We start from the raw sequence: 17290 nt of genomic DNA, 5'->3' as shown, positions 1-17290 counted from the left end.
CATAAATTTCCGAAAAATTTATTTTTATACGTAAGTACACTTTATATTTATTATTTAATAGTTACTAGCAATATTTGTATATTCATGGCTCATAAAAGTATTTATTTTATAAAATGTTGAAGACAACAAGAAAAAAAAAGTCTAGTATTTTTAAGTAGCTCTACAATTTCTGGAGAATCCAAATATGCTAAATAATATTTCTTATTTAGATTCGCTAGGTATGTGCTGATTCTGATTTCTGGTAAATATAGCAATTTAATTAGCAACCATTCAAACTTTCGAACATTACATAAATATTTAATTATTTTTTCAATATTCTATTATATGTATAGATCCAAGACATAGATTAACACATTTATAACTCATAAGATTTTTATATACTCGTAAATCATTAATCTAATATTTAAAAAAAAAATATTTTGATAATATAAATCAAAAACAATATGTTTAACATGTTATAAATTCGTTAAATTTTAATTTTAAAAAATAAAATCTTACCGGTTTCATAGTCTGATAATAGCTAGGTTAACATTATAAAAAGTCGCACTAAATATACAACAGCACCTAACTTAACCTAAATATATTATTTGTGTATAGAAGTAAAATATAAAATTTATTTTAAACCATCACGTATTGTGACGTACATGCAGTATGAGTTATATTATTTAGTAATTACTAATTAGTATGAAAGGATTTTCTTTCGACATTTTTTTCCGCTATTGTTAACAAACGGTCAAGGTTAATTCAATTGACCTAATGTGCACACAGATAGGCAAAGTGACAATAGAACGTTTACAAACAACATAATTATAATAAATTCAAAATATTAATAAATCACCGAAATAGTCAACACAATTATTTGAATGATCAATATTATACGGTAAGGTGACATACATAAAATAACATAAATTTAACACATGGCGTATAGATATTATTAAAGTAGATTATTTACATTATAAGCATTCCATAAATTTTGCATTTATAGATTAAAGTTATAAGTATATGATAAATTGTATATTTAAATAAAAACAGTTTCATAAATTTGCCAAAACCTTTTTCTTATAAATTTAAAAATACACCACGGGAAAAAGATATTTACTATTTAATATATATTATTATTTATACGAACGCCTCCAAATGTGAATAAAGGTTGGAATTTCAATAATTAAAAAAAAAATAAGTATAATTGATAAACTCACAAATCAAAAACAAAAGCCGCTGCCATCACAACCCTAGACCAAGTCGAAATTATGCTTAAAATACTGCAATGTATTTACCAACTTTCGAAGTACCATTCGCAGCATACAAAATAATTAAAATTTCAACGAATCCATAACAATAATAATTAACAAAATACAAAAATTAAAATCCATGAATATTAATAATAATACCCTAGTTTAGATAATAAACACTGTTATATCAGAAAAATTCAAAGAAACTGGCCGACAAACAACAAGTCAACAACCCTACATAACCCGTAATTTCAATTTCAAATATCAACAAAAATATAATTTTAAACGTAAAAAATAATATTGAAAATCACTTAACAAATCCAATATCAAAACTAAATATAGTATACCATGGTACATTGGTACCTTATACCGAAACATCTGGAAAAATAAGAACGATAATCAATAGATTGGGAATCGAATATATACTCGTACATTTACTTAATGACAAACAAAGAGCCGACAACTTGCTCTTCGTGTTGAGTAACAATAACAGTCAAACACATTTTCACAAGCTGCCAAGTTATCATCATATAAAGAACCAATACTAAAATGCAACATTCACTTAAACCTATATATGAAGATATCTCGAACGACCTCATTCCCTTCCTCAAAGATACCGGACTGGATAAAAAAAAATGTAATAATTACAATGAAACAATCTACTTAAAAACTCTATTATATTATTTATTTAAACATATATAGTATATAAAATTTAATTGAGTATATTTATGTCCTTAATTGCTGAAGTTGTAGATGATCAATAAAAAAAAAGTAATATGTGTATGACTGTATGAGTATTGAGTATGTAATATTATGTATTGTGTAATGTATACCACGATATAAATACCACATCACGCAAGTAGACACACACTTAATATTATATAGTCATCATAATATATTAAAATAGGCATTCATATATTATGATAATATTATATTATAGGTAGGACAGGTAAGTACATATTTTATATGTTTATTTTAATTTTTTACAATGGACGAGCCATTTCTGCAATGAACAAGGTAATATTATAATAGTATTACTTATATTGCTATTTCTTTTGCTGCTGCTGCTGATGATGATAATGATGATAATGTAGTCATATTTGAAAGCCGGAAAAAAAACCGTGAAAATCCTCTAGTTTATTAACACTATATATTCATTTTATGATATTAAAAATAATTTATATATAATAATATCTTATTGTTTGTAAGTGACTATATTTTTATTATTTAGTAAGTCTTGCAAGTGTTTTCCACGAATACAATATAAATTATTGTATTCTCCCAAACATAATTATTTTGGTTTTATATATTTTAAAATTTATATTATATCTAAAAAATATTAATATATAAGAAGTATTAGGCGATAATTTTAGGTTTACGATTTTTCTTCTCTAAATTACATTAAAAAACAAAAAAAAATTGATTTGATCGAATAAAACTGGTATTCCATAAATACTTCATTTTGTTCGCTTATCCATCGATAATTTATTCCAATTACTTAAAATTTTATATTTTCCTATTAATTTCTTAATGATGGTGAGATTACTTCTTAGTTCCAATATATTATGTGTACATTGTACAACGTACGTATCAATTAATACATTCTTAAAGAGAGTAGATGTACATATACAAAATATTACAGAATGCAGTATACCTAGCTATGAAAAATAATTGAACTATATTGATAAAAAGTACAAGTAGTACAACGTTTCATAGAGTTGGACTGTTTAGAATGATGATAATAATATATTATAACTCACGTTACGTTTCTATATACCCAACACTGTAGCAGGACTCTATAATATATAGGTATACGCACGATTTACTGCATAGGTATACCTATATTATATAGGTATTATACATAATATAGACAACATAGTACGTCCTATGAAGCAGTTCTCGTATTCCAAGAAACGTGCAGCAGTAACCTATATAAAAATACACCGGGCCGTCAACGGCACGCAAGAGACGGAACGTTCAAATTTTTTTCTCCCCTGTCGGGCCTGCGCAGTCATTCGAACGAATTACACATTTACACCACATATTTATAATGTATATATATACATTACACAATGATGCGCATGTAATTGTTATAATAGGTATACCTTCACACACACCCATTATAATTTATAATAGTATTTACGTAGAAAAAAGGGGTTGTCATATGACATAATAACAAATGCGCATATTATATTGCGCTTAAATAATAAAAAAGAATGGAAGAAGCTCTTATATAACTCGATTTGAGAGCCTAACCTATATAGGTAAATATACCTATATCATAAGGAAATATAAAATAATAATAATATATATAATATGTACTCATATATAAGGAGGTACAATATATCGACAAACGTCTTAAACATCACCCGGAATAGTGTAAATAAATTATGATATTGGAGTTGTTGATAAGTATAATAACAGGTAAGTACGTCCTAAACGTACTTCGATGGACACAAAATATAATAATAATACGAAACCGTACGGACGTGTCGATACTCAATAGTCTTGCACTTGTGGTGAAAAACGTAAGTAGGTGCGTTTCAATTTTATCAATTTATATTCATTTAGGTTAATAATATACATTTTGTAAATATGTACAAACATGTCAATTGTGTAGCGCAATATTGGGCCATTATGTAGTATTCCGTCTTTACGAACTTGAGTGATAAAAATCTAAGCAATAGGTAACGCATTTTAACTTTTTTGCGGTATCTAATGTGAACGAACGGAATACTGGAAAAAACAGCTGAAATATAAACCGAATATTATACACTATATACGTATACGGGGATCACCTGTTCGGCAGGAGACGCGTGAGCAGCAGGTTGGAGCCGATACACGACGTTTATTTATATATAGTATAATATTATTATATTATTTTTTTAGTCAAGACACGCGGCGGCGGCTTTACCGTTATCACGGAGAAAACGCGTTGCCATCGGTGTTGGTGGGGGTGAGGGGGCGGGGAAAATTTGCGTCCTTGATGTGGCTACACGTCGCCGCCGCCGCCGCAACAACAGCAGCTCCAGCGAGCGCAGAAGACGGGTGGATGGTCGGTGGGCGGGTGGTCCGCGTAAAATGGGAGTCGCGCGCGCCAGTCATTCGGTCGTCGTCGTCGGTCGTCAACGACTCTAAACAGAAAAAAGAAAGAAGTCAAGTCTTTATCATTATTCATTAATAATATTATCGTGGTTACGTCTTCAACGTGGACACGTCACTTCGTCACTCGTTCCTCGCTCGGTGCGCGAACATTATATTTTATTTATTATTACTAAATAACAATAATAATATTAACTAATTGCGCTTGGCCGTTCGACGGAAACGAGTGAAACGATTTTTAAAACCCTAATTACTGACCGCGACGATAAAGAGCGATTTGTCGATAAATTAAAAAACCCCGTGCGCAGTTTTGCATCGTGAATTCGATCGGCCAATGCCGTCGAGTGTCGATCGCCGTCGTCGTCGACTTCGCGGGAAAGTCGTATCGCCGGCGATTGCGCGTGGCGGTGCCGATAACGGGCGGTGATATAAACGCGCACGCACCTTGTACGATTGCAACGACGGTGGCGGTTGTCGGTCGGTCGGACTGCGGCGACGACGGAAAGGCGAAAATCTCAGAGTTATCACTACGATAACAATATAATATATATATATAAGTAATAAAATAAACAAACGTAATAATAATAATAATATTTACGGATTATATTATTATGATCTCATCGCCGTAGCAAGACGTACCCATCGAATTGTAAAAACACCGCACCGCAAGCACCTTCCAAGAACGCACGTAGGTAGTCTTTCGCGTGCTCGTTCGTTCGGTCGACGTCATGACGTGCCATCGTCACCGCCACCGATGCGATAGATGAAAAACGCCATCGGCCGTTGCGTTTTACAGCAGCCGACGATCAAACATGGGTGAGTGATGTTGACATTTTATTTGCTTGTTTCTATGTTGCGTCAGTTGTTTATTTTTCGTCTGACGATTATTACTGCGTTATGTTTACCCGTTTGTTTCGTGTGCATAGAAGCCGTGGTCCAATTCGATTACGCTGCACGTGAACCCGATGAATTGACGTTGAAGAAGGGAGACGTCATCACCGATGTCAAACCCATGCCCGATGGTTGGATGGAAGGACACAAGGATGGAAAAAAAGGAATGTTCCCCGACAACTACGTTAAGGTGGGTACTATAAAACTATTCATTGATTATAACCCAGAACCTTGCTCAAACTAACTGTGCTGTTACTGTACATTACAGATCGTTCATACTTCAGCCGGCGTTGTTTTGAGAAAAAGTGAGTGATTTCATTTACCTATAAAAGTTATTGATTTTATTATATGATTTTTTTTATAATACATATCTTACTTTTAGAAAATGCAAGAAAGTGTAAGGTGTTGTTTAGTTACAAACCAGCAAACAGAGATGAACTGGAGTTGAACATAGACGATGTAATTGAAGTTCTTGGCGAAGTAGAGGAAGGTTGGTGGAAAGGAGAGCTTAGGAATGAAGTGAGTACTGATTTAATTACATCATTATATTCTTACACTCAAGTATTTTATCTTTATTCAAACTTGGAATACTTGTTGACCTCATTATCTCATTTTATTTTTCTTAAAAATCTGCTAAAAACCATTATCTAACTCAGCGGTTCCTAAACTGTGCTCTGCAGAGCTCTTGGTGCTCAGCAATGGCTTATTAAGGGCTCTGTTTGTAATACCACAATAAATGTACACAGAACCCAGATAGATAACAATTAATGTTAAATATTTCTTAGGGGATTCCACAGCAAATTTCTACTTATAAATGTAAAAGGCTCCAAGGCTAAGAAAGTTTGGGAACCGCTAATCTAGCTTAAAAAAATAGCATTTTTTAAGTTGATATTAAAATTTAATGAGTGATATTATGTTTTTGGTGTTGTTAAAAATTGGTCATCAGCAACATATTTAATTTGTCAATCATTATACCTATAATTTGATATTAATTGTATTAGATGTAATTGTGTAAATAAATAATGTACATCGTACTATTGAAGTTTGAATACTATAAGGTTTAACAAGTGTTAATTGTTTTTAAACTAATAATTTACTGTATCAAACTATCAAATATTATGTAATCTTTTATCTTTAAAAAATTATACAGATATTAAATTTCCAATTTGTCTTTTTAATGATATTAAATTATTAAATATTAAAATTTTCAATTTACGCCCAATATAATATTTACTATTATAAGGATTCAAATTTCATAACAATTACAGCTGCTAGATATTATTTGATAAATAACTTATTTAACTTTTTGAATTTGTTAGTGACTAAATAACATGTATTCTATACATAGTTCTATACACCAAATTAATTTAATTCACATTAATTACATGTGAATAAATGAATAAATTGTTTCTTATTGTCTTGATAAATTAGTTTGGCAGAGTAATGGTACATTCTTTTCATTTAAAATTATTGATTAAGTTAGTCAATTTTTATTGAATTGTTTTAATTACTAATTATTACTTTCTTCCTAAAATATTAATATTGCTAGAATACTTTTTGATTACTAATAATATTATCAAAGTTTTTAGTAAATAAAAATTTATCTAGTACAATAAATAAAATGGTTTTATTTTTATTGCATAAATACATCTGTGTTTGTCAAGAATTAATAAATAAGTGACAAATACCGAATGATTAATATTTAGATAAATGATTATTTAGAAGGTGACACTGACATTTATATTCTTACTTTATTATGCTTTAATGGCTGTAGATAATAAGTATTATCTTTTTATATTTACCACAATTATTAAAATATATTCCCTAATAAACTAGTGTGAATAGTGAATATTATCTCTAAAAAGGATTCTTAAACATAGATTATCAAGAAAACAACTATATACCTTAATATTAAATTTGTTAAACATTAATTATATTAAACTTGCCAGCTTATTAAATACTAGAAAAGAAAAATTAATTATTACATTTATGTAACAGCTTTAATTTATAAATACCCAAAATATTTTAATATTATTTGATTGTAATTTAAATTTGAAAATTGAAAAATAATTTTTTTTATCTATCCACATTTTGGCCATTTTGGTTTTACTTTTTAATATATAATATATAAAAATATTTAAGTTCCAATCTATGAGCAATGTTTTGTGTGCAGTAAATAAATATACATATATATATTTTAAATATGTATTATCATAATTTTTAATAGTTTCTCTTATGTTACTTATTTGTTTAAAAGAAACATAAATAAACAATTCAAATGTTTATGTGTGCATATTTTAGTTAAAGCATCTTTTTATGTTTGTGAAACTAAACATTTTTACTAGATTAAAATATTATTATGCCCATATAAAGTGCCTGACCCAATTAAAGAATCTAGTTGTTATTTATAATTATTTGTGTGTGAAAGTCTAGGAAAGATATTCTTCAGACATAATTTAAACAGTTTTGTATTTTGAAATCTTTAATAATTTCTTTTAGACTTAAGAAAAATAATTGTATTATTATCTAACTCTTATTCAAATATATATAATTATATATTATTCATTATTCTAATATATCATAAATATTAAATGGATGTATAAAATTATAAATTATTTTAAATTTAGATTGGTGTATTTCCATCTAACTATGTTACTGAAATATCAGACACTAAAAGTATCAGTAGAAGTGACTCCAAAACTTCTACTGGATCCCTTAAGAAAGAAGAAAACGTTAAGAAAGGTAATTTTCATTATTTTTAATTATATAACCTATAAAAATATTAACAACTTAAATTTAAACTTTAAATTATTATTCAATCATAAAAAAATTATGGAAACAAAATTTACATTTTAATATAATTATTTTTATTTAGAAAAATCTGTTGTGGAACCAATCAAAATTGCTGATAATATAGAATCCAATGCTCCAGTTCTACCTCCAAAACCAGGTATGCTAATTCTACAATGCTAAATATAATAATTAAATATAACAATTTTATTTTAATATATGTAACATATCAGTTAAATACACATATAGTTATATACTCTATAACATATTGAATTTAATAAATCATTATTTTACACCCACACAAATTGATAAAAAGACATTAATGCAATACTGATTATTAATCACTTGAAAGATAAAGCATATTTCAATAAGTCAAGTTTTAATTACATTATTTTAGTGATGTATCAAACTTCAGTTATTCTTGTCATTAACAACTTTATTGATTTAAGTCCATTATTTATTAAATTGTGCATTTAATATTACTCGAGAATGTCCATAAATTATGAAATCTATCAAACAGAGATTGTCTCACTTATTTCATTGTAAGTGTTTTAAATATTTTAAATCCTATATGCCCATTTGTTGACATTATATTTTCAGTATTGAAAATATATTTAATCTAATCACGAATCAATTAATTTTAAAACACCAATTTTGTTAAGGTTAATACTCTCAATTCAATGTAAACATACTGCTAATTGCCATTCTTAATTAACGACAATTACCCATTCTTATATTAATATTTTATCATTGGTTGAATTTATACAGCTAAAGAAGTTTGTGTTGCACTTTTCCCCTATGAAGCTGTCAATAGTGATGAACTATCACTAGCTGAAGGCGATATAGTTACTATTTTATCACGTGAAGTAGAAGACAAAGGCTGGTGGAAAGGAGAGCTCAAAGGGAAAATTGGTGTATTCCCTGATAATTTTGTTCAAATAATGAATCCAGATGAGGTATATATTATTTTTACTAATGTTATTAATTTACCTATAGCTTACTTACCATAATCACATGTTTTTTTTTTTTTTTTTACTTTTGTTGATTCAGTTGGCAACTAAATCGGAAAAAACTGCCAGTAGTCCACGTAGCGGTACAACGGCTTCACTGCGCAAAGTTTTTCAGAGTCAAATGGAAAATAAATCTTTGGGACCAGTGGTGAGCAAAAAACCAGCTCTGCCACCACCACCACCTACGACCAAAAAACCACCCACTGCCAAAAGCTCTTCCACGTCTTCCTTGTCAAAAACTATTAGTGGTATTAAATCCATGTTGAATTCTGAACAAAATTCTACGGATAAAATGAAACATATAACATCTGAAATTGGTGATTCTAAACAATACGGTTCTATAGCTGTAAAACGTTCAGAGTCTGTGGGTTCTATGAAGAAATCGTCTGATTCACCAGATGGATCAAGTATGAGTAGATCAATATACCATGTTACACCAGAATCGTCCCCTACATCATTAGTATTTACAAATGTATGTATATATTTAAAATATACTAAGTTTCCATATTATTCACTGATCTATTGTATAATAAATATTTTTTTTTCTTAGCATGATAATAGTTCTCCTGAGCCCAAGAGTCCTGATTTTGATCAAATAGAAAGAACTGCCATGCTTAGTCACCCAACAGCATCTCGAGCTAAAGCACCTAGAAGGAGACCACCATCTGCAGCATTTAATGTATCCAGTGAGGATGATCCTTCATTGGATTCTCCACCTATAAACGGAATACCGGGAGTAGATAAAGAAAAAGCCCCATGGGTTCAAGAGTTGAAGATGAATCAAGCAAAGAAATCATCAATTGCTAATTCTGTGATAGGTATGTTTTTTTATAAGTAATTATTATACATTGAACATTTAAATATTGATTGAAAAAAAAAACTAATTTTTTATTCAATGTTTGTAAATTAGGTGGTGGTAGAACACGAGTGATGATCAATCCGTCTACAACTACTATAACATCAGAGAGTTCAGAAACCACAACAGTTACATCCAGATCAGGATTGACTTCAGTAGGCTTGGGCGGTGTTGTTTTTAAACCTCCTGGTTACGTGCCACCTCTTACCACACCCGAACCGGTAACAGTTAGCACACCAACCAGTCCTGTTGCGTCTTTATCAACTGATTTTAATCTGTCAACGCCATCAGTAGAAGGAAATCTAATAGCAGTGTTAAATGAAAAAGTAATTATTGAATTGGCAAATAATTTTTTTTTATTTTATAATAAATTGTTTAACATTTGGTAATTAGGTCAAACAATTGGAGTCCACTGTTCAACTGCAGAACAGTTTACTCGATAAGTTGTCAACAAAGTTGGAAGTGGAGATAGAAAAGCGTACGGAGATGGAGAAGGAAATGAAAAAAATCATGGAACTCGTAACAAGAGTATGATTTGGACAACAGTATTTCCATATAAATTAATAGTTATAATAATGAAAAAATAATCAAACAAGTACTTAAGACCATTACCAATTTGTTATTTATAATTTATTTATTTTACGTATAGCCATGCATTGAATATCATGATTATGTTAACTGTATGTACATTTTTAATCAATTAGTATTGATAATTGAAATTTATTCCAAGAGTCAATGCCAGAACTAATCTTGATACCTGTGTTCTGTCTTATCGTAAAAAATTAGTATTAGTTATTAATTATTATCTTATGTGTATACCTATACACATTAAACACATGTCCCTTGCACACAATTTATTTATTTTTTATTCTTCTAGTCTTTAGAGTCAAATTGTTCATCATCTTCATTAGTTTTTTAATTAAGTATTATTATTGTATTTTAATCATTCCTTGAATTTTAGTTCATTTTGAACACTAAATGTGATAAATAGTTGCATTTCTGACAGTTAATAGTTAATTCAGTTTTCACACTATATTTCTTATACTACTAAATAAAAAAAAAAACTTTAAAACAAAATTCTAAATCATTGGATAATCAATTTATTTTGTGTTCTATTATAATATCTTAAAATAAGCACATAAAGATAAGTTAAATTTTCAACTGTACTAGTGGCATCCAAGTTTATTTCCTAAATCAGAGGTTCCTAACCTTTTTTGACTGACGGCATCCTTAATCATTTTCTAAAAATCCTGAGGCACCCTATGCCCTATGGCCTATAGATTAAAAATATATTTCAAATAATTTTGCGGCACTCTATGGTGCTACAACACCCTGGTTGGGAATCTCTGTACTAAATCAATTGAAGTGATTTTTATACCTACTTTTTTAACATTCCTTAGGATTACACGTTATTATTCATTATAACAAAATAAAAAAATGTACTTACCCAGAATTGTTCTTATTAATAGTATTCAATTAGTGTATTCTGTTAAGTTTCGTTATGTATATTTTTTAGACTGCCAGGAATGTGGTATCTATGGTGTTTGAAAATCAATGTATGGAAAAATTAATGTTGTTAATCGGATATTCAGTTGTAATTTTATAAAGAGGCTTACAAACCAATATTCATATATACACATTCTATTATAATATAAATTATATTTTTATATATTTATTAATTTATTCCCTAGTCCAATTTTTATACTGCTAAATGTTTAATGTTCTAAAAAATTGATTTTTTTATTTTACACGTAAATTATTCAGTCGTGGCTAAACCATTTTCTACCATTATTATTTTAGACTATAATTTTATATTTTATATAAATTGTATTAATTTTAATAGTTTTTATTTTATACTAATTTATTTTTAGAAAATATTTAGTTTAATTCTTGTTCAACGAATCGTGTACATAAAATGTATTTGATTGTATGTTTTTAAGAAAAATTATGTGCTTAAAAAATAGGCAAATGACTGATTTTGCACACAATATGCTCTACACAACATAACGTCATGTTCTACGAAATTAAACATATTATCCCCCCCCCGCCGCCCAATGATTAACGCTCCAACGACCAGTAATATTTATTTAGTTAATTTTTTAATGTATACCTATATTTTCATAAATAAAATCTTATAATAGTGATTATTCAAATAAATAAAATCTATGAATATTTTGTTAACATTATTTTTCCAAAATGTGGAAAATATGTAGTATCTGTTTAAGCTAATAACAATGTTATATAATTGTATACCATTGATTATTATAAATATTTTTATCATAAAAAAATGTTTAATTATCATTATTCAAATATTATTATTATTATTATTACTAATTATTGTAAGTTGTCCAACGGTGTCATATATATTTTATAAATTGTTAATTTTTATTTCCAATAAAAGTATTAAAAATATATTTGTATGTAATTATATTATGGCTATTATAATATAAACACCATATTATGGATTCTTTTTTTTATCTATAATCACTAAACGTATTATGGTTAACAAGCAAAAATAAGATTAAAAAAAAAAAAAAATGTTTTTACTTATAGCCTTATAGGCTACTTATTTTATATTTAGTGAATTATAATGGATTAGAAAAAGTGGTGCTAATTATAAATTATGTTTTTAATTATCGCAAATAGTAAAGGCCATCAGGTATTCTATCTACACAATATATTCTAAAAAAGTATACTAAGCATCTTAAAAACAAGTTAGGTTATTATAATTATATTTAAAAGAGCTTAAGAACCAATCTCAATGTATTGATAATTAAAATTAAAGTAGCATAAATGAGAATCATCAAATTTGTTAACTCAAATTCTAAAATGATTGTATCTTTTACTAAATTTATGATGATTTACCAAAAAAAATGCCATTTAACTAGAAAATAAGTTTAATTTAAAAATATAAATCCTTCTGCAACTTCAACCCATGTGTTTTGATACTAATATAAGTTTTAATAATAATAATGTAAATTTTTTAATGATCGGGCATTTTTTGAAGTGAAATGTGAATGCCCTACATATTTCGTAAAAATAAATAATAAATAATTGAATATTATAACTACCTATTTTATTGTACTAGCTAATATAGATAGATCTTTAATCGTGATAATAAGTAACCATATTATATTGTCTACATTACTACATTGTATATCTTGTGTACACTCTTTTTATATCACCTATGCGTCCTACCACTCGTGCCTGCAAGCTACAATAATAATATGTTGGGTACATGATAATAATACGAGTTACCTCTTACCTATTCTAACGTACGATATTGTACAGGCACCTACACTTAGAAAACTTTAAAGTGGGTATGTATATAATGTAAATAATAAATTTTTTTTCTTTAATGTCATATTATAGTTATCGCGCATCTATACACAATTTTTATTCCGTCCATCGATTTAACGGGATTTCGGTGATAATAAATTGGTAAACGTCAATAAACCATATAAACCGGTTCGTATAATCGTATATATAATAGGTATGAAATGTATACACGTATACAATGAGTAATATAAATATTATATTGTAATGTGCTAAATATACCTATTTAACAGAAATTGTGATGATATCATTTAACATTATATTTTGCTGGTCTTTCTGCGAGTAATGGGTATCGGGTATTTGGACGGGTAGGTAGTACCTAATTTTAAAAGAATTAAACGCGTGGGTCTATATACCCGTATGGAGTATTGCGTAGGTACATATTATAGACTCATATGTAGAATCAACATTGTAGATATCCATTACCCGGCGTTTGATTATGGTAAGCGGAGGGAGGACGCTGGTGGACTGAGTATCTGGACCAAATGTTCAGATATGAGCTTATATACCGTAGGTAACTCCTAATTTTTTCTTCAAATTAAGCCGCATTGCACGGTATAGGTACCTACTTTATTTAGAATTTTTTTACGAAATGTACCTATATATTATTATTATCAAAATAAACATTTAAAATAGAATATTATAATCACCAGTTGAATTGAAATATTTAAAGCTATGCAGGTACCACGGTTATCTACGGTAGGTTAGGTATAGTCTATACCAGGGATGGGCAACTGAAAGTTATTAGAGTGCCAATTTTTAGAAAATTAAAATTTAGCGGGCCAGAGTATAGAGAGCAAAAAATAGGTCATTCAAAATATGCATTTTAATTTAGCATAGACGTAGCATAAAGTATAGACGATTGACTTTGAAATTGTATGATGTAAATTTGAAAATGTAGCACGGGCCACCAGTTGCCCACCCCTGGTCCATACCATATTACCATGTATGTAGACAACCGTGGTAATTACCTTTTTTATTATTGATTCGTATTTTTGAAAATACCTGCAATACTACCTCATTTGTTTGCAAAAATCTACCACACGCGGTCGTTTATGGTTTAAACTTTGAGTGCTTACAATCAGTTTTAATATGTTAGAGCCACCATTCGAAGATGTGTATTGGAAAGGCTATGGCCCGTGTATAGGTGCAAAGTTCACCGCGGTTATACAGCAGGTATTATACATGTGTGCGTATTAATTAGTCATAAATTATAATAATATAACAATTATCGTACTTAATGATATCATGATTTAAAAATTACACAGAAAGGGCTCACGCGTTCGCCGCAATGCTATAGCAGCGCACAAATAATACAAATTTTAATGACGTAAGTATATATAATGATACGAATGTGGCATAATTTACATGCATAACACGCGTATATACATAGGTATTATATGTGATAAATAATTTCGAGACTAATATATATGCATATTAAATGTTATATTATTATACGGTCATTTGCTAGTTTTAAAATATTGTATTATATACTTATATAGATCATATAATATATACTTACAGGCTATAGCGTACCTAGTACCTACCAACGTATTTAAATATAATTACTGTCGATCGGTCCGTGACTAGGTAGTCTCTATGTATACTCATTCCAGCAACGAAGGCTGTAATATATTATTTTGTTTATATACTAAAAGCAGACGAAAAAAAAAATTCACGGAATCCTATAATTTGTTTTGTTTTTTTCGGACCATAATATAGTATATGCAATATAACCACGTTATACATAAGTATGTATATATCTAATATATAAATTAACGCCGTGCGCGACTCCCGACAGTGCGTTCCCAATAAGATAATGTATAATATATTATATATAGGTATAGTTTAACTACCCGGAACGGTCCTGCAAGTCGAGGTCGTAATAATTTTCATATTTTAATTATTGCGGTCTGCGTCGTAAACATTTGAAACGTACCTACCATAGGTACGGTCTACACATAAATATAATATATCTAGGCGAGCATACAATGTACTATGTAGGTAGGTACGTAAAATACGTGCATCGTTCTGTTTCTATAATCTTATTGTCAGAGATGTGTATAACGCAATACGCATAGATCGGGTATATTGGGCTTTAGCTATACGGGCCTTATGCCTATTATAGTAAAATAGATATATATTGTACATAAGGTATAGGTATAAAGTCTATGACAGTATATGACTATTATTATTGTTATTATTATATAGATAGTCAATAATCAATAAGGCCTGCACACTGCCCACTACCCTACGCGGTTCTCAAACTTTTTCTTTCTTTCTTTTTTTTTTACTCAAAAAGGTTACAATCAAGTCACATTATCAAGATACATAATTTCAAATATATTACTCAATCTAAGTAAACAGATAAAAATAAAATATTTACAGGGCATGAAGGACGTATATAGAAGGAGAGTGTAATTTGTCACACCTCTTTAGAACATAATTTTTTTTTATCTTTGCTCGCACTAATAGCACAAGAGTTACTCCTGAAGAGTACTTAACGCACATGTTATTTTATATTTATATAATATGATTTCTTTGTTCAAAATGTTTTATCGCACTAATCAGGTTATGGAACAATCACGTATAAATCGGCGATGAGTGTTGTAATGCATTGCTAAAAGGGATAATATGTTTTAACTCTAAGTTGAGGCGGATTAGGGGTACTTTAAAATAAACTATTTTATAATGTATCCATGTAAATTTGACGACAGTTTATTATTGGAATTTGGAGGCTATTTTATGAAAGGACGTGTTCTTTATGTTCCAAAGAGTGTCAGTGATAATTCTTAATGTGATAGATAGGAATTTGGAATGCTCGGAGAGAAAATCGTACCTATTATATATGTACATTGTACATAAATATCTGCTAGAGACTAAGAGCAAATTGATTAATACATTCTTGATATTCCGATCGTACAATCAAAATGTACACTATTTGAGATATACGTTTAAGTATGTTTTTTTTATCTAAGATTTTTATGCATTATTGCCGAATAACTATAAATTGTCGAATAAATAAAGTTATTTGTTAATAAGAATAAATATTCCAGTTAAATTAAAATAAAATATTATGTTACTCATACAGTCAGCGACTCGGCAATTTAATTGACAATTATTGAAAACAAATTCTGTCAAAAAATAAAATGCTATTACAACATTCCGTTCCACTATTATAGTCTACCGTACTATTCGTACTGGCGTACTGCATCCTTTGAGTACTGCAGTTAACCTAATAATTTCAGTTTTAAGAAAAAATAAGAGATTTGCACCAAATTATGTACGAATTAACATTAATTAAATAATGAACGTTTTAAAGTTACGTTAAATAACAGAAAAAATGATTGATATAATATATCTGCAGTGTGCAGTGAATACCTAAAGGTTCAATGCAATGTATAAAGGTGATTAATAAGACAATAGGTAGCAAAAGTTAAGTTCCGACCGGAAATTAAAAACCTAACCCGTTCCAGCATCGTTATTCGTTTCGTATTAAAATAAAAGTGTATATTATAATGTTATTTTAAATAGATTGTTTAGCTATTATATTGCAGATGTATTATATTAATATATTATGTAATTATGTTAGGTTTGTGGTAGTTAAATGACTTATATTATGTTTGTTGGATTTCGTGAACGTAACTTATCTATGTCACAGAAGAAAAACCACTAAAACTGACTTCGCAGTTCACTGTGACTGATTACATCTTTAAATGGTTTTGGTAAACATTATGACAGTATTCACAAAGGAAGGTATAAAGTTCAAAGTTTTCATGAAAATAAAAACGTAAGCATATAATATAGGTAATAAGTATACAACACAAAAATCGTCTATATCGTGCAAGTATATAATAAATCTGGTGTACATAAAATAAAAGGGGCAAATAAATGGGAGGAGACTTGACAAATGTCTACAATCATTTAAAATAATAACAAAGGCTTACAACACGCCTCTATAAATAGGTAGTAGGTACCCACTACCCGATAAGTATAGACATGGCTTGTTATGTGTTCGCGCCATATAAAGTTTATATTCGTCGAAAGCGATTATGTTTATACAGAGCGATTCA

At 28.8% G+C, this 17290-nt stretch overlaps 1 protein-coding gene across 4 annotated transcripts; it reads left to right on the top strand.

Annotated features, from left to right (window-relative positions):
• Positions 1-4323: 4323 nt before the first annotated feature.
• On the top strand, positions 4324-12295 carry LOC132929034 (SH3 domain-containing kinase-binding protein 1). Of its 4 annotated transcripts, none has more exons than XR_009662081.1 (12): positions 4325-5150; positions 5261-5415; positions 5494-5530; positions 5608-5744; positions 7853-7967; positions 8101-8175; positions 8784-8971; positions 9066-9497; positions 9576-9843; positions 9936-10207; positions 10275-10476; positions 11398-12295. XR_009662081.1 is itself a non-coding variant. In XM_060994064.1 (12 exons), exons 2-12 carry the CDS (start codon positions 5147-5149, stop codon positions 10413-10415), a joined length of 1824 nt encoding a protein of 607 aa, XP_060850047.1. In that variant the 5' UTR covers positions 4325-4891; positions 4964-5146; the 3' UTR covers positions 10416-12295. The 4 variants fall into 4 exon arrangements, 3 of the variants coding, with proteins under 3 accessions (XP_060850048.1, XP_060850047.1, XP_060850046.1); XM_060994064.1 differs by having other exon boundaries at positions 4325-4891; positions 4964-5150; positions 10275-12295; XM_060994065.1 differs by having other exon boundaries at positions 4324-5150; positions 5264-5415; positions 10275-12295.
• Positions 12296-17290: the final 4995 nt, after the last annotated feature.

This window comes from Rhopalosiphum padi, chromosome 4 (assembly GCF_020882245.1).
Source record: "Rhopalosiphum padi isolate XX-2018 chromosome 4, ASM2088224v1, whole genome shotgun sequence".
Classification (NCBI taxonomy): Eukaryota; Metazoa; Arthropoda; class Insecta; order Hemiptera; family Aphididae; genus Rhopalosiphum; species Rhopalosiphum padi.
The sequence above is the reverse complement of the archived record's forward strand: the minus strand, read 5'-3'. Positions and strand labels throughout refer to the sequence as shown.